The 24,586-nt window shown below is 38.2% G+C and overlaps 1 protein-coding gene across 8 annotated transcripts in view; it reads left to right on the top strand.

Annotated features, from left to right (window-relative positions):
• Window positions 1-11,185, top strand: part of LOC131694589 (CLIP-associating protein) — a 29,427-nt gene extending 18,242 nt beyond the window's left edge. For all 8 annotated transcript variants that reach the window (XM_058983064.1, XM_058983065.1, XM_058983063.1 and 5 more), the window contains 13 exons: window positions 122-416; window positions 490-666; window positions 724-977; window positions 3,728-3,971; window positions 4,034-4,121; window positions 4,198-4,290; window positions 5,976-6,204; window positions 6,275-6,453; window positions 6,513-6,654; window positions 7,175-7,349; window positions 10,051-10,257; window positions 10,313-10,437; window positions 10,497-11,185. In XM_058983064.1, the coding sequence (XP_058839047.1) occupies window positions 122-416; window positions 490-666; window positions 724-977; window positions 3,728-3,971; window positions 4,034-4,121; window positions 4,198-4,290; window positions 5,976-6,204; window positions 6,275-6,453; window positions 6,513-6,654; window positions 7,175-7,349; window positions 10,051-10,257; window positions 10,313-10,437; window positions 10,497-10,557 (2,269 nt within the window). In that variant the 3' untranslated portion in view covers window positions 10,558-11,185. The remainder of the gene's footprint in view (window positions 1-121; window positions 417-489; window positions 667-723; window positions 978-3,727; window positions 3,972-4,033; window positions 4,122-4,197; window positions 4,291-5,975; window positions 6,205-6,274; window positions 6,454-6,512; window positions 6,655-7,174; window positions 7,350-10,050; window positions 10,258-10,312; window positions 10,438-10,496) is intronic.
• Window positions 11,186-24,586: the final 13,401 nt, after the last annotated feature.

Here is a 24,586-nt window from a genome sequence, read left to right as displayed (position 1 = left end):
TGTAGTTATTGCTGTCGATCAGTTTGATTGTTTTTCAATTACAAACTTTTGCATAAGGTTTCCATAGTTTCAACATTGTGAAAAAAACTAAATAACCCTTTTTTGTTGTATATTTTTATAGAGGGACACAATTCGGATCATTACGCCGCAATGTATATGGCACTAGCAGTCCCAGACGATTGGATAGGCCCCCTTTAAATCCAGGGAGGCCCGTACTTGCACAAAAAATATTACAGCAGAGCAGGGAAGCAGAAACTGCTCTCGCAGATGCACTGTCTCCGGATGACCATGATATTTCAGCAGAATTCGGTCGTTTAGGTCTTCATAGAAAACTTTCGCGTGACGAATCTGACGAAAGTGAAGCTTCGTCAGTTTGTTCTGAAAGAAGTTTTGATTCATATAGAAGAGGGAACGATGTATGTATATGTTATAACATCCAGCAAAATAATCTAAATTTTGAAACATTGTATATATTACTCTGATTTATAGTCTTTTTCATGGAATGGATCACGAACACGTCTTGACAGTTCACGACAAATGGTTGATGATATTGAAACTATCATTCAGTTGTGTGCGTCAGCGCACTGGTCTGAGCGCAAGGATGGTCTCATTAATTTAACTCAATACCTCAGTGATGGAAAAATGTTGAGCCCACATCAATTACAGGTAAATTTATCTTTCTTATGCAATATCGTAAGTGTTTATAACAATATATAATTATAGAATGTTCTGGACCTCTTCCGTAAGATGTTCATGGATCCCCACATAAAAGTTTACGCTCTGTTTCTGGACACAGTCAATGAGCTAATCCTATCACACTCAAATGATCTACATGACTGGTTGTTTATTTTGCTGACACGTTTGTTCCAGAAGTTAGGTGGAGACTTGTTGGGATCCATGCATGGAAAAATATGGAAAACTCTTCAGTTGATATACGAGTATTTTCCAGCGGATCTTCAAATGCAGTGCGTGTTCAGGTAATATTTTATTGTATTATTTGCTTCCCTAATTTATTTTTTTGCGTTAACCATAACACGCTATAACAAAATAGTACCGAATTATGATTAGTTTCCAAGATCATCATTAGGATGAGTTGATTATGTCTTTTTAGGCATTAAATACATTTGCTAATTTTTTTGGTTTCAAAATTTATTTGACAGAGCTATGACCCTATTTTGTTGGCCTCATTGCTTATTGTATGCTGACAATATTGGAACGAATATCTGAGTTGATCATGCCAACGCTGGGAGCTGACTAGCTCACGAAAACATGCATGGATTTCACCTATTTATGACATACAGGATATTCCTATTATTTTCCTAGAACGCTTTGGAAGTAGATAACTCAAGCAATTTTATCTCCAAATTTATTTTGCTTTTCAAATTAGAAACCACTTTTTTCCTAGTCAGCAAGCATATAAGAATCCATTTTGAATAAAAAAAACTCAAAATAAAAAAAAATTGATGTTGAATGTAAGTGGCTCGAATTTGAAAGATAGCTAAAATTTTCCACAAACTTTGGGTTTGAACCTAGTATAGCATAGCATAGCAAAAACGACCGGACAGGGGTGGCTAATAAAATGAAATCTTTTTATGGAATAGTATGATTCACTGCACAACTGGCCATGGACTTACGATCGTTAGAGGGAAGGAAATGTTAGTTGAATACCTACTTAAGAAGATTCGGGAAACCCACGCAATCTCCATAGCTATTACGGATTTTTGATTTTTTAGTAGGGAAGGAAAATAACGTGTAAGTTTGGGGCAATCCATGTGCGTATACCGCACCTGGGTTCGAGTTCCGACTCCGCACATAGGGTTAGATATTTTTCATAAGAGATTTTTTAACCAGAAGAGGCGAATGGCCTTAAGATTAAAACCTCTATAATCGAAAAATATGTGCATAATAAGTGTATCTATTTGATTTTCATATATATGTTATGTTGGGTGTCCCTTATCAGATTGTTTATCACTATTCTGATTCCTTTCCTCTTGTCTACCTTCTTACGAGTCTTATCTATCGTTATTGAATGACTTTTTTTCCTCAAGCATTTGATTTAGAGCCAGAGCAATGTTTTCCGTGTTAAGGAGAGAAAGATTTTTCCGCGTATTTTGCAATATCCTACTATCTGAAATAACAATGAAATAATTTCCTTCATTGTATGCGTACATTATATTCTAATACTCAATTAAGCGTGTCTGCCGATTTTTAACCGAAATTCTAAACGTGGCCGTCAAGAATACATCAAACAACAATTCGACATTCCCTTCGACACCAAATTGGCCCTTACCAAGTCTTAACAGTTGCACTGTTTCTTCCAAAATCGGTTGTTGCCTTTGAGCTAACTTTCTGCGCACAGAATCCAACACCAATTTCGCTTTGCTCAACTTCTGCTGACGTCAAACTACAAGCAGCAATCAACGTCGTGCCCAAGTGAACAACCTCGGTGGGCTTTCGGATCGCCAATAAAAAGAGCTCTATTTTCACTTCTGCACTTCTCATCATCGAACAACGGACAGACCGATACGGATAGACAACACACCAACCACTCATAGCAAAGAAACCAAGTTCGTCGGGATTACAATGGACTGCAAAACCACCATTTTCGAAAACAAAACAAAAATGTGCCAACCGAAAAAGGCTGGTCCACACAATAAGCGCCTGCCAGCCCAAATGCAACCATAACCTCGGACTAGCAAGCAGCTAAACGCTTATACATGGCAGTATCCGTCCGAAAGCGCCGGCGTCGTGCTCCGGTTCAGATGACCAATCGGCTTAGTAACCTTTCGACGGGCGTTAAGCGTGACAACCGGAGCCGACAGCTCGGCTATAATGTAGACCGCCAAAGAAATTCGCGATATTCCCCCAACCACCATTCTCACGTCTTCCTCGTGTGTGTGTGTGTGTTTCCCCGCTTCTGGAATGTCCGGATACAACACAGCGACACATGTCTATTTCAGATAATCTAAGCAGGAGGAATTCCACAAGTCGTACTAACAGCATACACCCATACCTGTGTAAACGCCGCTTCCCGAATCACGTCCGCATACACACCGACGGCTCTAAAAAAACGAAGTCGGAATCGGGGTTAGCAGCAACGTGACAGGCCTCTCCCTCGCTTTCTCTCGAATCATCGATCTTTTCAGCGAAAGCCGCCGCTTTCGTTCGCCTCTATCTGGGAAACCCGCCGATACAACATAGTCATTTTCTCGAACTCGCTCTCCATACTCCTCGCGCTGGAAGCTGACCAATCGCGACACCCATTCGTACATGCACTCAAACTACACGATGACATTCTTACCTCCTTTTGCTGGATCTCCGGTCCTGCAATATCCGGGGAATCGCCCCTGAGCAAATACGGTTCCGACAGCATAACGTACCAAGTCGCTTTATGCTGGTCCCGACATGCCGCAGATTCAGGTGATTCGCATTTAAAAGTGCCAAAAGATCCTGACTCCTGCGCTAGAAGGTTAAATTGTCGGGAAACTCCAAGCTTGCTCATATGACCTTATTCCACGCTTTTCTAATCTTTCTCCCTTCAACGCCTTGCTCTTCCTTGAGTAGTGTGGCTCTTTATATTGAAAAATATTTCACAGCTTCCAGTCCCTTGCTAATTAAATGTCGTTACAATAGTTACCAATTGACTCACTCTTGGTCGATGGCAAAACAAAAATAATAAATTACATATTCAACTTACTTACATACTGAATAAATTTGTATTTCGCAGGATCCTAGTTGACGCTGCTCAGACACCGAATATAAAAACGCGCCAAGCTACGTTAAAATTTTTAACTACCTTAGCAACGACGTACTGTACCGCAGCACAATTTGTTACGCATAGCCAAATCCAACAGTTAGTTGATCGAGCGATACTCAAAATCATCCATACGGCACTTGATCAAAAAAGTCTCGAGTTGAAATCTCAAGCACGCTCTTGTATAGTTGCTTTATACAACTGCAATCCGTCTCAGGTAATCGATGAAATAAATTGGGACAAGCCCTATGATCCTTATTTTTTATTGTATTTCTCTAGATGACCATGACTTTAGCTAATCTATCAAAGCAGTATCAGGATACAGCTAAAGCTATCATCCAACAGCACATGCGACGAAGTACCTCAGGTAGGTTGTATTGTTTGTTGAGTGGGAAAAAGTTATGTTATAAAAGAGAAACATTTAATTTTCACTTGATTTATAGGAACAGATAGTCCTTCATCACCATTATCGTCTTCAAGTCCTAAGCCGTTATTAAGTCCACAACAGGGACCGTATAGTTTACAGAGCATTTCTAGTAAGTAGAACATATCTAAACTAAAAATAGGTGCAAATGAGTTTCATTTGCGCAATATTAGAATTGCTAACAACTATTCTGGGAGCGGGCCTAGCTAGAAGGAATGTCATCCCCGCACATAATTAGGATTTTTCTAACAAGAAAAAGAGGCGGTGACCCCAATACTGCTTTCGTTTTCTATCAAGAGTCGCAGTCAAGGGCAGCTTGAGAGTTGTTCGGAACGTCTATTAAAATATTCTTGTTATCACTCTGGATCAGATTCCAGCAGCCGAAGATTCGTTCTCAACGTTTTTACATGTTACACTAATACTATTGAAAAAATCAATATCAACAATGTCTGTTCTGAACAGAAATTCTAAAAATTCTAAAAAAAGTATTTACTGTTTTATTCGACTACCTTTTCTCATCTCGCTGGCAAAAAACTACTATAGAACTTACCGGGTTTCCAAACAAAATACTGGTTTAAGTGTATTGTTTTCAGTTATCTATGGCCGTTGGACATCCATTTTTTTTCAAAGGCTACCCGAAACAAATTAATGAACTTGGATTATGAAGAACTGTTGCATCCTGTATCCCGCATCTAGCGTATTCGTAAAATCGGTGACTAACCTTCCAACGTATAAAACATTCATTTCGTGGTTGCATTGCCTGATTGTGGCGAATACCTGTCCTTCAATCTAACTCCGTAATACCTATGGAAGCGTCGCAGAGTCGGTGGCCTTCCCTAAGTAGGTATTACATCAACATTTCGTACCCTATCTTAGGTATCAGTGAAGAGGGTCATGGCCGGCAATAATGATTCTCATTCTTTTGGTTTACTGTACCCAAAAAGAGATAAAATTCATCGCAGACCATTTATCTTACAACCAAGATGAGTCGAACTACCTATAGGCAACATGGTAATCCTGGGCGAATGACCAGGACGTTAAAGCCCCAACAAAAACAAACATGATAATCGTTAGTATGGAATCTACGAATAGCGTCGTGCTTCGCAACGCAACGCAATGACATTTGTATGAATGTTATAGAATCCTATAATTATTGCACACAAATTCGATGCCGAATGATAATATACACACGTATTAATAATGATGTCAAACATTATGCCAACCGAAAGCATGTGTCACTTGCTGATATGCAAAATGAACATTATGCCAAACGAACTTATGCCAAATGAACTTACGCCAAACGCCGTGCTCCCGTTTTTTTTTAATAAAAGACTATAAAAAATCCGTTTTTAACATCCAGAACAAATCCCGTATGGCGAGTGACCTTTAAGGTTAAAGCCCCAAATAAACAATATAATACAAAATCCCATACCAAAATCCTTGATCATTTTTTTAAATTTTGATTATAGCGGTTTTAACCTTATGGCCATTCACCTCTTTTAGAAAAATCTCTAAACCCTATGTGCGGGGTTGGGAATCGAACTCGGGTGAGCTGCGTACAAGGCAACTACGCTATGACCGCCCCCGTGGTTAAATTCCCAGAAGAGTGTGGCTCCCTTGAACAAAACAAATCAAATGTTGGAACCAAGAAGAAATGTCTTCGAACCAATACTAATATCCAAGCAACTCAAAAGTTACTTTTGTTCATTTTATTCGGTATCAGAGCCGTAGATTCAAAAAGATATTGGTTAACTCTATAAGCGAAATAAACAAATCCGTTTTGCTAAAACTTTTCAGTTCCGAGATCACGACAGACATCGTTAGACGTTGTAGATACAATGAATACCGAAGAAATTTACAAAAACTTACGGAAAACAACAGCTGAAATCCAAAACTACAGCTTTGAAGCAAAATTGGACAGAGACGCGAATAGTAAAGACTCCGGAATAAGCCAAATGGGAGAGTTACAAATGCAAAATATGGATGTTTATTCGTTACCATCGAATGGTCTGAATGGGCATGTTGGGTAAGTGTAGTGCCTTTCCTTCCTTTCCTGTCCACATTGCAAGACATGTAAACATGATTTCTTCCAACAGAATGGAAAAAGATGATTCATGCAACGGATCAAAAACTCAATCTGCCACAACCACCGAATCTAACACTCCTGAGAATACTGTAAGGATTGATGGAAACGACACTGGCTTCAAATCTCAGTCACTACAGCAACGCTGTCACGGTTGTACTGTAACAACTACTGGTGAACTTGTATTGGAATGTAAGAGATGATTTTCACAAAAAATTTTCAGGTCTATTATAACATTTTGCATGTTTTAGGTGGTACTAAGGAAAACGATGTCATAAAAGCAGCAATTGTGCTATCCCACGATACAAATTCAGAGTTGGTAGTTCAGGTTTTGGGAAATCTACAGCTTTGTATCAAACACGGAGACTGCGAACTACCAATTAAAAACTTCAAGTAATGATGTTTGCATGCACACCACATATGAGCGACCGAAAATAATCGAACAGAACATGCTTCCTACAACCCCTTCAAATATATTAGAATGAAAAATAAACGTCAAGCGCCAAAATCGAACAGGAGTTCTTCGATGTAAATATATCCGGTTCTCACAAAGTACTTTTTATCCGACTTTTAAACTTAAATGTAACGTTAAAAATGTTGTCCTGCGAACGAATTGTCTATTTTTACTTGCTTTTTCTACTGAAGGTTCAACCTCGTCGACCTTTTTAAGTGAGAACATTTAGAGCAATATTTATACCCAATATCTCAATCCGATTTTTACGCTGGATGTTTGTATCCGATTTTTTGATTCTAATATAATTGAAACTGGTTTTACGAAGCATTTTCTGATATTTTATACTCTTTATTTTCGGCTCATATGATCTTTTCCTTATATTCTAAAAATAGTTATCATAAGCTTCATCACATAATTTGAAAACCAGGACGATCTTTCTAAAATATATAATTATTTCAGAGCCATTATGAAAATGTTGCTGAACTTGATGGAATCACAGAACAACACAGTATTGATTGCATCACTGCACACGCTAGGACGAATTGTACGTAGTTCAAACATGAAATCGTGCTGGAGCAATTTTTTGGAATTGATCCTATTGAAAATCATAGATTGCTATAAAATCAGTAAAGAGGTAAGTAAGCAATTTTGAGCATCACACGATTACTTACATATTTGCACCAAGTTACACATTCTCAGCATAGCTGAAAATGATTGGGAAATACAGAGTAAGAGTGCGCCATTAAAGCCTTATTTTGACTCTCCAAGAAATGAACGTAACCCCGGGGGTACCTGGCGTCCGAAAGGGAATAACCCACAATTTGTACGTCCTTTCCTTATCTTTCGTTTTAGTCGCTAGGGCGACGCTATGCAACTAGATAGAAAGCTTATCCCTAATCTAATCGTATTTAATTGTGAAGCGCATTTCTCCAATAATTAATTTTAATATACTGTGAAGAGAAAATCAAAATAAGTACACGATCATAGTCAAAATATTTTTTGGCCTCTAATAAATTGACAGTATAAACGCGCTTCCCAGTTGAGTACCATAAAAGAGTTGCAACAAGTTTCTGCAACCAAATATGCATTTGCTAAGAAATTTCGAAATGCTTATGCAGAAGAAATTTTGGTTGGAGGAAAGCAAAGTAAAAAACGAATTAGTTTATCTCTGCATGATTTTACTATTCAAACAAATGATTTATTTATGATACTTTACGATTTAACGATTTAAATCAATGTTAGTTCTTTACAATTTTATATCTACACTGCTCTCATATCACTGTTATTTGTTCTTCAGGATCTGTTAGATAAAAACAAGCAAGCTTTAAGTAAAAATTACTACGAGGATCATATTTTCATACACCATATCTAGCATTATTACATAAGTTAATAACAGAGCCACCCTAGCGACTGAACTCCGAACTAGTTTGATGCAATTAAATAAACGCTAGGTGATATAGAGCAATTTCTTCTAAAACTGCACTAATTTTAAAGGAATGATAATAATTGCCAAGTTTTTTTTGTTTTCCGACCACTGTGTGCCTTGGTGGAGAAAAATTAATATTCATTTTTTTGTATCACCAGATTTGCGGAAATTTTGTGAATCATCAGACATTCAAATGTCAACATTTTTGAAAATATTTTTTCTGAAAATCCTGAAATACGTGCGATTACTGTACACAAAAGTTCGAAAAAATCAGACGATTTAAAAATGTCATTGAAAATAAGCATAATATTCATCTATTTGTTTTTTTTTGTATAAAAGAATACAAGCTGAAAATCATTTTATATTTTCTGATAGGATAATGGTGATAAAAAATTTTTAGAAGGGAGTGCATGGTGATGATCAATTTTCGGAAAGGGTTGCATTGGATGAAAAAGGTTAAAAACCACTGGACTAAAATACACCTAGGGGCTGATAAAAAAAAGTCTTCACCGTAGCACTGTATTGTCTATCTACTATTACAACATAACACTCCCTATAATCGGAAGCCAGTTCCATGTAGATAAGGCAATCCCATAGAACATGAGCATTAGAGTGACAGGAAAAAAATGACCCCTATCAACCCATGCCTGAGTCAATTCCTAGTCCCACCAGGAGTACTTGCTCCAAATTTGAAGCAAATCGGACAAGTCTAGCTACCGGACCAACGTGCCTGCAGTTTGTATGGGATTTTTCGACAATTTACATGGAGAAAACCCACTAACTCGCATTTTCGCCGCTAGGTGGCACTGTGTGCATCGTTTTATCACTGTAAGTGAAAGTAAGAAAGATAATTTAATTGCCTACAACTTTTTCGAAAACTGCTAGTGGATCCGGCTTTGTTGAAAGAAGTTATTAAACTTTTAATGAAGTGATGTCTGAGTCAGTTTTGCATGGGGCCTAGCCGTGCATGGATGTGGATCAGTACTTGATACGCACGAGCCAAACATTTTGTGTAATAATGGTTAGGTTTAGAAAATATTAGTTCCACATTTTACCGCATAGAGGGCGCCAACACTAACTTTTCAACGGAAAGAGATAGAGATTAGGTGTCTTCCACAAAGTTGTAGATCAAGATTTTTTAAAAAATTCTTCCGAACATCTTGATATTCTATCTCACTTCTATGAAAAGTTAGTGTTGGCGCCCTCTATGCGGTCACAGGTGGAACTAAAATTGTATAACCAAAACATAACTCCTATTATGTTCTACGATTCTTGTGAATATACTATACAGCTAAATCTAACCATTATCTCACAAAAATGTATAGTTGGTGGGAATCGAGTACTGATACACAACCATGCACTGCTAGGCCCCATGCAAAACTGACTCAGACATCACTTCATTAAAAATTTAATAACTTCTTTTAACAAAGCCGGATTCACTAGCAGTCTTCGACAAAGTTGCAGGCAATTTAATTATCTTTCTTATTTTCACTTTCAATAATAATACGACGCATACAGCGCCCCCTAGCGGCGAAAATGCCAGTTAGTGTTTTTTCTCCATGTAAATTGTCGAAAAATCTTATGCAAACTACAGGCACGCTGGTCCGGTAGCTAGACTTGTCCGATTTGCTTCAAATTTGGAGCAAGTACTCCTGGTGGGACTAGGAATCGACTCAGGGGTGGGCCGATTGAGTTTTCAAAAATTCTTAATTTTTCTGGGCACTCTAATGAGCATGACTTGCGATTATGGGCAGTACAGCAATGACTGCTACGGTTGAGTTTTGATCGCATGCGTAGATGAATATAGCGAATCGTCTTAGGGCACCAGCGGATGTTCGTTTCATTTGCACGACTTCCGGAGGACTAATCAGCACAGTCACAGGCATATTATAAACAATTTTTTTTGCAGGTTTCTAGGGAAATCGACCTAATTGTTGTGAAAATAGCAAATGTATTACCTCTCGATGTATCTGTAAATATACTGAATCCAGTAATCGCGACAGGAGATTTTCCGGCAAACCTTTGCGCACTGAAAATTCTCAAAGAATTGGCACATAAGCAAGGGAAAGATCTGACAGATAATCATTTAGATAACATTATGCCAAACATAGCTAGGGTAACATGACTTTATTTTCATATAAGAGACAACAGTTAATTTATGTTAATTACAGTTAGCTGATGACGGCCAATCGATGGTGAGAAAAGCGGCAGTATTTTGTATGGTTGAGCTTTACATTGTCATGGGCGAAGAGAAAGTCAAACCGAAGTTTGCTCTTCTCAATGCGAGTAAGATAAGGTAAGTAATTGCTGACGTTTATTGGAGTATAATTGTTTAAAAACTTGATTTTGTTATAGATTGTTAAACGTGTACATTGCGAAAGCGTTAGGCAACAACAGTAAAGGATCTATATCATGATCAAAAGCCATGTGATGGTTGGTTGGACTCAAGTTTGCTAAATTCATCTGTAAATTTGGTAGACACATTTCGATTATTTATGAATAATATTTATTGAACATTTTTCTTTAAAATGCAATTTTGTTCTTTTCGTTCATATATTAAAAGACTTGTTGCTACCGGTAGCAATCAATTTAACTTTTTTAATAAAATAACCTGAATGGAATTTACGAATTTTAACTTATTTGGTATACAGTAATATACCGGTACTTAACCGAGTATTCTACCATTGATATTGTTTATAGAAAAGGGTGTTTCGCCAGACAATTACATGTATGATATAGTTTTCTTGAAACCTGATGTATCTTATAGGCGTATCGTTATTTTCAATGGATTAATTGTTATGTGAACACATGTAAAATCAATCAGTGTACATTATGGAAGCAACTGTTGGGGCCGAAAATGTTTTATTGGTTATTGTAATTTTATGAAACATTATAGGATTCTCGCAATTATTTTCAATTTTGACAGTATAGAATAGGATACGCTTTAACTATAAATCAAACATCCAGCGGCTATCCGGCATTTCTAGTCGCCTATCAATAAGGCATTATTAACTATACTAATAAATTGCATTAATTTGAGAGTTCTCGAATATTCTTTTATTATCAATTTATAGAAATTCCCATGGTTTAATGGACAACAGTGAATTTGGGTATTTACGGTATGCATACTAGGACGGATGGCGAATTCTAGATAGTTTTGAACCATAATTAGGTATAATTATTTGGTGCAAGAGATTGTTGTAAATTGCTAGGCTGATTCCAAATCAGAACATCATAACAAAAAGATTGCAAAACTATATCTCGCGTTTTTATTTGTTGTAATTTTATTTTGTTCTAACTACTAACGAACCAGATTTATAACACAGTTCACTACGAAAATTGAATTCTGTTATAATTTTGTTGATGCATTCTAATCGGCTTTTCTTTGCAGTAAAAATGTACTGTCCTACTTCCGTGGCAAGTGGTTGAGTTGTGTCCTCAAGTAATGTTCTATTTTTGGATGTCATGTCTATCTAGTGGTCACAGTCGGTCTGTCACAATAGAGAGGCATCACCAAGTCTAATAGATTATCAGATCGGTTCTAACCTTTGCTGCGACTAGTTGACTATCGACAGCTCGATTAATCGATGTCATCCAAGCTCGTATTCTGTCTCACGACAAATAAAAATGCGGTTCCACCTTTCAGAAAACAAAGTGCGTCGTAGGCGATAATTTTGATGTAGGACTACGTCTTTGTTTTCGATATGGGGGTGCACTTTGTAAGTTCTACAAAAATGGTATGTAACGAAACGTGGTCCAATTTTAAACGCATATGATTCAGCCATTTCACGATAAATTTTCAATTTTTTTGGGCAAATCGCCCCGAAATACTTTTAAGAATAGATTCCAATAGATAAACCCAAAGATTTTTTAAAACATGGCATTGAAAAATTAAATAATATGTAACCTTGTCAAAATATCGCCCAATTACACACAGAAGATAGCGCTTCCTAAGCCCGGTACGACAAATTTGTGTATCTGGCGCGCTTAGCTTCTATGAATGACGTCATCATCGACTATTTAACGAATGGATCCGGCCGGATTTTTTTTCAGTTGCCTGTTGAACGGCAGGCAGAGCAGAGAGCAGTTACACTGCTTGTGGAGGTACGCAATCCAGTGCTATGCTTTCTTTTGTGTTGTGCTCGTTTCCAGCACACTTTTATGTACAATCTCGAACACAATTATACCTGCACAAAATCGCTTGTACATTCGAGCTCCATTTGCAAACACGGTTGGCATAGTGTCGTGGTACTAGTTGTCTCTTTCGCTCTACCCATCATCATCAGCGTTGACTAATTTTGCTTCGTTCGCTTGGGTTCAATGTTTGAGGCGAATGTAGGTATATCTAATTTGTTGGCAGGGTAATGTCAGAATTTTTTTCACAATTTTTGATCACAGATTCTTTTTCACAGATGGTAGATTTTTGGCATTTTGATGAAAAGTTGATGGATTTTTGGAAATATTGTGATTTTTCGGAAATTTATCGCAGATTCTTTTTCCTGTTTAAGTTATCACAGATGGTAAAATGATATTTTTGACCGAAACACAGATTTCAATGATGCAGTTTGTTGCATGATAGCAATTTGTGCTTTCATTGCGCAAAGACGAAAACTTTCTTAGCAACAAATTTACGCGGATCGATGGAAAGCACAGATATATGATTAAGACCACTGCATTCACTACATTTGTATGCGTACTTTAGAAAAGTTAAAATGATGACAAAATAAAACTAGAAAGCTTGTTCTATACATGAATTGTGAGTACATTGCCTAAAATTTGATTTTTCTTAACCGGTCCGAGTTTTTTACCACACACAATTGAAACGTTTTTACAATTTTTGAAAGCTTATCTTGTGCTATAAAGATTTAGTTTCAGATATTAGTTCGGTCACGGTTTTGTCTTCTTTCTTCAGATCCTCTCAAATAAGTTTAATTGGATTCGATCGCCAACTACAAATGAAATAACTTGATGACCAAAAAGGTTTGGTTCAATATGTAACATTCGATGTTGATTGGTTGTGTTTAAACTATTCGTAAGAAATATATTTGATTTATTATTACTCTAAATGTACCAAGAAAATAAATATTTTACATTAGGTAGTATAGTCCTACGTCTACAGTTCGTGCAACCCCATAGGGCTGCCCCTTGTAGTTGTTGGAGTAGTTCTAAGCATGTTTCTTAACAAGAAAAAGGTTCAAAATAGGAAGCAAAGGTGAGCAAAGTGAATAGCAAAAACACCCTGTGTCAACTGTAACGACGGGCACTCGGCTGGGGACAGCAACTGTTATAAGACCCTGCGATCCACATCTCATCAACACCAACTTTAAAAAAACAAGCGTCTTTGAAACACCGACCGGTTTCCCTAAAGGAAGTCACAAAGGGCCACTTATCTGTACCTTATTCATCAACGATTTCTACACTCGCATCAAGTCTGCAAAACTAGATATAGATTTTTCGCCACTGATTCATTCAAATTCATATTTGGCATATGGTATGTGGACCCAACCACAATTAGAATTAGCAGTGTTCAGACAAAAGTTTAAAAGTGTTGCCGGACTAATGTATACATACTTGCATATGTATGATTCCTTATAACTTTAAACAATAGTGAGTATCTTAGAGAGAGCCCCATAAACATTTGACAGTTCCCATAAAAACCCATTCGATTTTTAAATAAAATTAAAGGGTTTTTTTCAAATCTTATTAATTCCTCTGACATAAGATATCGACGGTTTGATGCATTTATGTAAAATTTGTGTTTTCCGAAGTTTTTTTTTAAATCCTTGGGACTAAAATTGTTTTTAAATCCGATTTTGTGGTTTACGTTTGTTTTGACACAAAATGTTGATGTTTCATATATACCCATACGGCAAACGGTTGGTGCTCACTTCAATAATCTTCTTCCTTTGACCTCCTCCACCCCTCGTGATGCCGATCTAGGACCCGAAACAGTAGCTATGCTGTTTGCTATTATCTGCGGACGTGTTGTCTTCTGTCTCAATACCTGTATTGGAAAATGGATCAGTTTCTGTTGCATTGATACCGGTATAAAAATACTTAACTTGGACCTAAGTTGGAATGGCAGTTCTAGGTCACTCGATCAGAACCGCGCAGGGCCGTCGAGAGGGGGGGGGGGACCGGGGTGTTTCCCCCCGGGCCCGGAGTTTTGAAGGGGGCCCGGATTTTTAACAGAAGCTAAAATTTTGACAAATACATTTTCGACAAAAATTTATTTGAGAATACAATTAAAAAATCAATATCTTGTGTATGAGGAAACTAGAATGGCGAAAATTCTAAACTACTGCATATTTGATATCAACTATGTTTATATCAACGCAAATCTCGCATCGAAACAAGATCAGACTCGAGCGGGCATAGCGGAATTTGTACATTGAATGTCATGTACGCAGCTCACCTGGGTTCGAATCCCAACCTCGCACACAGGAATAAAGATTTGTTATAGGAAAATTCCTAACCTGAATAAAGAAGCGAATGACCTTAAGGTTGAAATGTCTATAATCGAAACAAAAATATGATTAGACTTGTAAGGGTTAAACAATTAAATGGTTTGATTAGAAGTCATGAGGTTGTCTTCAAATTTCGCCAATTTGAAATCGATTTTTTTGATTTATTGAATTTCCAATCTTTGAAAGCGCTGGATTAGTATCGAAAGTAATTATTGAAAGAAAAAAACCCTGCTTAGGGTTACCACACCGGTTTTTGAGGCGAATTCCGTGTCTTCGTTCAGATAAATCTGAATTCGCCCGGAAGAATCCATTGGATTATTTTGCAATTTTGCGTTGCCCTTTTCTTTACCAGGAATCGCCCAGCACCCAGCCCTCATAAACATCATCCTCGGGTTGCAGGCCCTATGTTCCTCACAAAGATTCTCGAAAGAAACTGAAGCGTGATTTCACACCCCGTGTTTGTTTACTGAGGAGCAGAGCAAAGCTCTCTCGGGTTATCCTTCAAAGCGAGAGTGGTTGGTGCTTTTGGATTCTTTGTGAATATCCGAGAAAGCGAATCACTACATCCAACTAAATCAACAAAACTGTTAACAAATGCAAAAACATCCAACTTAATGTGAATGTCACAGAAAGGTGGAGTGCTTTACCAAAACATTACACTCTATGTGAAGAAAATAAGATATTTTTCCTTGAAGTGCTACGAGCTACATAAGAAAACAGTGCATATTTATTTGTTTTTAAGCGTTTTATATAATAAAAAGCAATGGAAGCGCTCCAAAATTCTGTCGAGTGATCACTTTAATTCGAAATTCGAATTGATTTCAACGCATACCCATGTGCCTCTTCAAGTCTATCCCCTGCTCAGTAAAATTCTGCTGGTCAAAGTACCACTAGAGGCGGTAACCCTACCTCAATTTGAGAGCTCAATTGGTCAAATGAGTCATCAAAAACTCTTGATATACCAAAAGAATTCGAAATTAATCCAAAAATTTAAATTTGAAGTTTAATATATTTGGTTCGCCGTTCATCGATACAAAATCTATAAAAAATCATAATCATATACGATATGATACCGAAACATTTGTAAAGGGGTCATACTCAAATGACTCAGCTTTTTCGGTGATTTTCGACTACCAATTCCCCCTAGCAAAGGAGCCAGGGATGGAAAAAAATAAATACGTTTTACAATTCTTTCAAATACGGCCTTTTGTCAACATTTTTATTATAACAGCAAATTGCGTACTCAACAAGGCCCTTTCGTGACAAGTATAGTGTTAAGAGTTTTGTTTTAAATTTTATATGTCATGGAGAATGAAGAGAAGATCTCTCAGTTCACAATCCTGCTGCTGCCAATGATTCTAAAAAGCAACTAAATTGCTAAATTGTTTTTGATTGATTTCGAAGAGAAATTTTAACTCTGCTTCCAAACTAAATCAACTAGTTAGCAAGATTAGTTAACTAATGGAGCAAGTTAAATCCGCATACAAAATCTTTTCGTTTTGGAGGAGTGAGTGTGAGATTTTGAACGTCGCTTCCTGAACGTAACGATTTTATTTTTGAACTATATTCTAGAAATCAGTTACGACATTCCTGTAAAATATTTTAAGGTGTGCTAAGACACCAACACAAATAAAAGAATAATTCACGTTTTTATAGGATTATGAATGTTTTCGAAACCAGTATAGCATAAAATCCAACCAAAACCCTTATTTGAAATTTGATCCATGTTTCTCATATTTTTTCCATTTTTTTTATTCCTACGTGGATTTTTTTTTTATTTTGTTAAAATTTCATTGACCTGTTTTTTCAAGTTGTGGATTGCATGTATATTTCTAGAATTGTAAGATTCTGCCTTTTTTATCTGTTTGCATACTTTTATTTTATACATCTTTTTACGTTCCTGCTTATGCTGTTTCATATTTCATATATATTTTTATTTGTTTATTTTGTCATTCCATCTAATTTTTAGAATTTGTTTATTTACTACATTTATACTTGTCATAGCCTTTTTCTATTTCCTTTTTTTCATATTTTTTGCATTTCTAAAAGCAATTTTATTTATTCAAATTCATTCCAATTTGTCTTATTGTTTAATTTTTTACCTTTCTTCTATTTTCTTCCTCGTTTTCTAGTTTTTAGTTTTCCGTTTATCGTAGTTTTATTTTTTCCAATTGATCATTTAATATAATTTTTTTTTATAGCTTTTTCTTAAGATTTAATTCGTTATTGTTATTTCTTCATGTTTTCCATTTAACCTGTTTTGAAAATACTTTTTCAGTTGACCATTTTCCTATACGTTAACATTAATTTTTTTATTTTCCTAAAAACATTTGATTTATCTTTTATTGACATTATGCGCATTTTTTCTTAATTTTACATTTAGTTCGTTGTTTGAATTTATTTCAAATTTCATTTCTAGTGCTTTTTCTATTCTTTAAATAATATCCATTTTATTATTTTTTTTCGTGTTAATATCTTCATTTTTGTGTTTCTATAGTATGGCTTTTTTCTACTATTTTTTCTGTTTGCTCCGTTTTTGTTCAATACTTCCAATTTCCTTTACTTTTTCGTCTTTTCATCATTTAAACTTTTCCAGTTTTTCAAAAATTTCTGGTTCGTCCATTTTTTTAATTTCTATGGTTATTTTATTCTTGTCTTTTATATATACTCCTCTAGTTTTATGCATTCTTAACGTTTTATTTATTTTTTCTATTGCTTGAAATATTTCTTGTTTTTAATGTTAAATAAATTTTATTATTCTTGATTTATCGAGTTTTTCAGTTTTATGCATTTTTTATATTAATGTTTGTATTCTTTTTAGTAGTATTTTTTCATTTTCATTGATTCTAATTTTTTCCTAATTTCCTATCGATTTTTCATTATTTTCACCATCTATTCAATAATGTTCGACTTTTTTTAATCTTCGCAATATGTTTTTCTAGTTTCCTGTTTTCCTTTACCAATTTTTTATTGGTTTTGTTTTGGTTTTTCTCGATTAAACATTTTTTGACAATTGACATTTGTTTATGTGGTTGATTTTGTTGTTTTTAGTTTTTTTATACATTCTTTTAATATTTAGTTTTCCTATTGTTTTTTCATCTCTTTTAATCTTGTCATTTCCCTACTCTTATAAATACTATTACAAAAATGGCGCTTTTCAAAGTCACCAAAACTGTCGAAGAAGTAATAAAAACTCCCAAAGTATAAAAAATTACGTTTTTTCCTTCATTGTCACTACAAACAACTAGAGCAACAAAATGGTACATAAATATAAAATTTCAGTATACTATACATAATACCAGTGAACTCCAATGGATTTCAAACATTGACTTTTTTGTACTCAGGCAATACACAGTGATGGGGGCCCGTACGTTGGACCCCCCGGGCCCGTATTTTCTCTCAGCGGCCCTGGAACCGCGTCATCCACAATTGCCTTGTTGCTGGAACCTTGAAGCCACTTCTGGTGTGTGGCTGTAAGACGACGACCGTTGGCAGTACTGGGCGATAACTGGCCCGTTACCATCGAGTAGATGCGGTAGAGGGGCGGAGTGGTATTACTCAGCTTCGCTGCTGCTGATCCGCATGAGGAGACTGTTGGTTGGATACGGTGCTGAGTTGCTGTCCTGAGTAGATGCCTCATTGCTCGCAGGTGTGATGATTATTTTTCGAAGGAGTGATTGCAGGACGTATTAATATGAAGGGTGTTATTCAGCGGGCCTGTGTCGCTAACAGGTTGACGTTGTTTTCGATGATTCAGCGGGCTAGTGCCACCGACTGGCTGATGACGTACTCAACGATGGTGATATACACTGTAACATAGAAGATTTTTATTTTATTTTTATTATAGAAGTTTTAATCTTAGGGTCATTCGCCTCTTTTCGGGATACAGAAGTGTCTGTTGGAAAAATCTAACCCTGTGCGGGCGTCGAACGCAGGTGAGCTGCGTATAAGGCAATCGATTAACCAACTACGCTATGCCCGTCCCCCAAGGTGATTTTTATTGGAACAATGGCATAGTGAAAAGACTTCTCTGAAACAGAGACACCATGAGCTCCCGCGGTCGCCCTTGGCGATAGGGGAGAGTGAGGACACTTGATCTTTGGGGGTATTTGATTCCTTGGTAATAGCTCATAATCTATACGCATAAAGTTATCACAATCTTAAAAGAAAATGAAATATTTGGTCGTTTATGATGTTTAAAAATACAATCTGATGTACTACATTTGGTTTGGAAAACTTATATAATATTTTAGAAAATATGTGTGCAATTCCATCTCGAAGATCTTTTTACAATTTTTTTTGGACAATTGTATGTGATCGTCGAACTAATTATGTACGAATATTTTCAAGTACGATTAATTTCTAACGGATTTTGTCTAGAACAACACGTTTTTCTACTAAAACGTTTAAACGACATCCAAAAAATTTAATTTTCATTGGAAAGTTATGACAAAAAAAAAACAAAAGTGGGATCAAGCGTACCCACTCTCCCCTAATGACTGCTGCAATGAATATGCTCGGGTGCTGCTGATGATCCACAAACTGTTTATAGATTGCTGGTTTTCGATTCGATTTTACTGTTGAGTTGTTGATTCCGATATCCTGCAGCAGCTGTTCTACGATAGGTTTCGCGAAGGTTCCAGCGAATGGTTCATTGGACTTCTGTTGTGTTGCCTTCTGAACGAGATCCAGTTCCACTACACTTCATGTGCAACGGGCTGCAGTGGCTCTGTTAGCCGTGATTATTCGACGCCAAGCCAGCTCTCTCACCCCGAAGAGATGCACCCGAGGTGGGTGAGGAAGTACCTTCTGCATGAATCTAAACCTACGTATGCGACGATAGAATTGAATTGAAGCCTTCATTATTGATATGTTAAATTATATTTTTCGTTATAATATTCTTTTGGGAGATATTAAGGTGCAAACTCCACATGTTTTGCCTTTCTCATATAAAGAAAGGCTATGCAATCACTCCAAAAATCAACTTTTCAACCGAGGACCGAGTATCATATACCATTGAATACTTTACGCTGATGACACAAATGAACTGAGTGTTCATTTTTGACAGTTCGCTTGTACTGTTTAATGGACTTCGAAAAAATCTTTACGATTTTCTTCGAGCGAATCTAGTCGTCCACAAATTTTTCTAAGTCTATGTAACCAGTACAAGCGAACTGTCAAGAAAAGTGAGGTTAATTGTGCCAGTAAAGAACCTAATTCGATTAAGTTCTTCGAGTTTGGCAAATGTCTGTGTGTATGTATGTGTGTGTCAAATAATGTCACTCGATTTTCTCAGAGATGGCTGAACCGATTTACACAAACTTAGTTTCAAATGAACGGTGTAACGCTCCCATAAGATGCTATTGAATTTTTAATTGATCGGACTTCCGGTTCCGGAGTTACGGGTTGAAGAGTGCGGTCACACAGCAAATTCCCATATAAACTGGTAACCCTATGATGTCCGAATGATGCAATACATATTCAAATGGGTTCAACATTACTTGGATTTGCGTGTCTAGATCACTAATGACTAATCAAAGTAGTTTTGATCATATTGGCCACCTACGACAGTTCTTGATGCCCTCAGGGAACTCGTCAAGTTCGCTAATAAGCTAATATCACACCTATTTCCCAGCAAACTCTTAAGCGATTTTACAAGCTTAATTTCAAATGAACGATATAATTAGGTTTTACACCAACCGACATAACCCTGCAAAATGAGCTGGATGAACTTCGTTTGACAATTCTCGGTTGTTTGTTTACATGGAAGTTACGTGAGCTCGAATGCAACAGATGAGCACCCGTTGCACTCGCACTCACGAAACTAACAGGGTAAACAAACCACCGAGAATTATCAAACATGAACTTCATTCATCATGAGTTCATTCGTGTCGTCATCTTGTAGAACTAAATACTCCCATTGACTGCTATTGAATTTAGTTCATATCTGACTTTTGGTTCCGGGGCACTTCCGGTGAAAATTTCAACGTGTCGACATGTCGGTTTTCGCCGAGTGCTAGATAATTCGCTTTTTTCACCTTGATTGGGCGAATTACTCGTGCTGTGGTGGACCAATTTTGTGGCGCTGCGAGTTTATCGTCGGTTAGTCACAAAAAGTAAAGTCCATTGGACTATAAACGAAAATTAACTGGCAATATAGCTTTATATGCTGTGCCATTTTGAGCTTTGTTTCACAAACAAGCCAAAAAGAAGCGAAGAAGAAGAAGGTTCCGGGGTTACAGGTTGGTAATTGCGGTCAGATAGGAATTTCTCATATAAACCGGTACAATTGTAATACCTGATAAGTTTAAAATCTATTAAAACATCAATTTACTTCGATTCGCAGGCCTAGATCACTGATGGCTAATCAAAAATTATTGGAATGTATTGTCCACTATCGATAATTCCGGAAGCACCGGGGTTCCAGGCAAATTCCAGGTCTAAAGCCACTTCGGTAATAACAACCAAATTTCACTAACCTAGTCTCAAATGGAAGGTATAATATGAAGTTCGGTTTTGAACACTCCATCTATCCCTCCACCACCTACCTCTCAACCACCAGCCATCTCTCACCCCCACCCTCTCAGACCAACCTCCCACATGCATTCCCTTCATCCACCCCGTATACTGCAATAAGTTAGATGATTCCCGATGCATCTTCCCTCTCCCACTAATTATATCCCTTCCCTTCTCCATCATGAAGTTAACATGAAGACTACATTGAACTCACGCTGATTAAGCTATATAAATATTATATTTTTGTTTGTTTGAAGTGTGTCAGTATCGACATGTTGCTTATCAGGTTTGTGACGGTCGTGCCATTAAATAATAGTTTGGATAAATGAGAAAGGCACAATTGCACCACTAGGTGGATTAAAACATGTTTTTTAAGTTGGCGTCCCGGATTGCAAGAAAACGGCTTGGTCGATTTTCATGATATTGACAACAATTAAAAAACAGTTTGTCTTCACATCTCGCCCTGAGCAGAAGCAAAAAAATCGTCCCGCGCAAGTGAAACAGTCAATTCTACCTAAAAATCAATCGGTGCCTATCACACAAGCAGTCCATATAACAATAGCCTATACCTACTGTGCGATTTAGTGATGAGTGACGGTGCACAGCAAAAAGCAACCCAGATACGGCCGAACTGTGTTGCTGTTGATTTTTCGAAATGCCCCGTAAGACCAGCCATTCGGGAAGTGGAACAGTTATTAAAAGTGCAGATGAAACTCAATCTGGCTGAAGTGAAAACCCTACAAATGCATCATATTAAACATTGCGTGCTGATTTCGTTCAATAACATTAACCAAGCTGAGTCATTCGCCTCGCGAAACAACATGCAGCACACCGCCGAATGCGGCAATGTTAAATATAGCATTCCCGTATACATCGAGAACGGCGCTGTAGAAGTTCGTGTCCATGATTTGGCTACGCGTACCCCTGACGGCGCGATTAAAAAATGCTTGCAAAAATACGGAGAAGTAGACTCCGTTACACATGAGACTTGGAGGAATTTTTTCCCGGGCATCCCTAACGGTGTTCGTGTGGTGAGAATGCGTGTGACCAAGCCAATTCCCTCATACATAACCGTCACAGCGTTAGGAAGTGACGATGTTCTCATTCATCAAACATCACTAGTCACGTACCCAGGGCAAATTCCTACGTGCCAGTTCTGCACGAAGAAGCTGCACCTCGGAAAACCTTGCGTAGAAACTGTTAAGGAAAACTTAACCAATCCAACTGAAATCAGCCCAGAACCATCTTACGCTAAACCACTAGCTGCAAAACCAACATCTTCGGATCAAGCACCAACAACCAGCAACAACAACAACGAAACGAATGCCGAAAAATACGAACATACAATGACGACCGATAAGAGTAAGACACAAACTGGAACATCTGACCGCGAGCAGCAGGAAAGTAGTACGGATGAGGACATGGACATGAACGACAACGCAAAAGAAGACAAACGGATCGAACCTCAAATGGCAGTGGACAACACTGGCAATATTTCGCCCCCTAGAAAAAGGATCTCAACACGCAGCAGAAAGCTGTGTCTAAACGAGACAAAAAACTTAATATAGTTGTTTTTTTTATTTATTGTAAAAAACGAACAATCGGCCTCGTTGAGCTACCGCATTTGGGCCTAAATAAATTTAATAATTATAAAAAAAAGCAATTAAAAATAATGTCAAGCTGTGAACATATTTTTAAAAAAAATCTTTTTTTTTTCCTGTTTTTAGCAAAAAAGTACAATAAAACCTGTTTTAATCCACCTAGTGGTGCAATTGTGCCTTTCTCATTTATAAAAACTATGATTTAATGCCTGGTTACGTTCAATAAAACTTTGTGGAAATGTCTACTACATTCTTATAACATTTGACAAGTATATATAAGTGCACGATTGTCACGACCCTGATAAGCAACATTTCGACACTGACACACTGGAAACACTGGTCCTTGGCGAGGGCGCCCAAATCAGGTCGCTAGGTGCGGAAACAACTCTCCAGTGCAAGCACTTGGACGAGTTCGCGACCGCAGAAGACGTCGTCGCAGCCGTCAAGGAGCACTGCGGCGTCACAATCGAGCGGGCCTCTGTGCGATTGAGGGACGGACCCTCTGGCACCCAAGTAGCCTACCTCAGGCTACTCAATGCGGATGCCAAAAAGGTAACCGAGAAAGGGAAGCTGAAGATCGGCTGGTCGGTATGCCCTATTAGTATACCCCAGCCGCCTTCAGTGGACAGGTGCTATCGGTGCCTAGAATCCGGCCATAAAGCTTACGAATGCAAAGGCCTAGACAGGAGCAAGCTATGTCGTCGATGCGGCGAGGAGGGGCATAAAGAGCGGGGGTGCACTAAGGCATATAAGTGCCTTATCTGCACCTCTAAGAAGCAAGCCCATAAACATGCTATGGGCGGACCTTCGTGTCCCTTCGGCGAGTTAAATAAGAAGAAGCCGTGAGAGTCACACAGCTAAATCTTAACCATTGTGCAGCAGCCCAACAGCTGCTGTGGCAGTCGGTCTCGGAGTCGAGGACAGATGTCGCCCTCTTATCAGACCCGTACAGCATCCCTGCCGGCAACGGCAATTGGGTGTCGGACGGGTCTGGAATGGTGGCAATCTGTACAACGGGAAGGTTCCCGGTTCAAGAGGTAATACACCCCTCCGCCGAGGGTGTGGCGATTGCCAAGATCAATGGTGTGTTCTATTGCAGCTGCTACGCCCCACCAAGGTGGCCAAAAGAACAGTTCTACCAGATGATCGACAGGCTCTCGTCGGACCTCGTGGGCCGGAAACCGGTAGTAATAGCGGGAGACTTCAACGCTTGGGCAGTGGAGTGGGGCAGCCGCTGTACAAATAGCAGGGGTCAAGCGCTAATGGAAGCGTTTGCGAAACTCGATACTGTGCTAGCTAATGATGGCTCCGCTAGTACATTCCGTAGAAACGGAGTGGAGGCGTGGATTGATTTGACCTTTGCCAGCCCGAGTCTGGCTCCAGGCATGGAATGGAGGGTAGACGAAGGCTACACCCATAGCGATCATTTAGCAATCCGCTTTAAGATCAACTATGGTGTGCAGCATCCGAGGGCGGGAGATCCCTGTCAGGTACGCGGGTGGAAGTCCAATCACTTCGACAGCGAAGCTTTCACCGCGGCCCTGGGACTGGAGGCCAACACCGACAGTCTAAGCGGGGATGCGCTGGTAGCTGTTCTATCACGCGCGTGCGACGCCACTATGCCGAGAAAAACACTGCCAAGAAACGGTAGATGCCCGGCATACTGGTGGAGTGCCGAGATTGCAGTTCTACGGTCAGCCTGCCTCAGAGCTAGACGTAGGATGCAAAGAGCTCGCACCGAGGATGCAAGAGAGAACCGCCGTGAAGTGTTTCGAGCTGCGAAATTAGCCCTTAACAAGGCTATTAAAAGCAGCAAGAGAGCGTGTTTCGACAACCTGTGTGAGAGTGCCAACGCGAATCC

The sequence above is a fragment of the Topomyia yanbarensis genome, unplaced genomic scaffold (assembly GCF_030247195.1).
Source record: "Topomyia yanbarensis strain Yona2022 unplaced genomic scaffold, ASM3024719v1 HiC_scaffold_101, whole genome shotgun sequence".
In the NCBI taxonomy this organism is placed as follows: domain Eukaryota; kingdom Metazoa; phylum Arthropoda; class Insecta; order Diptera; family Culicidae; genus Topomyia; species Topomyia yanbarensis.
This window is presented reverse-complemented; position numbering and strand designations above follow the sequence as displayed.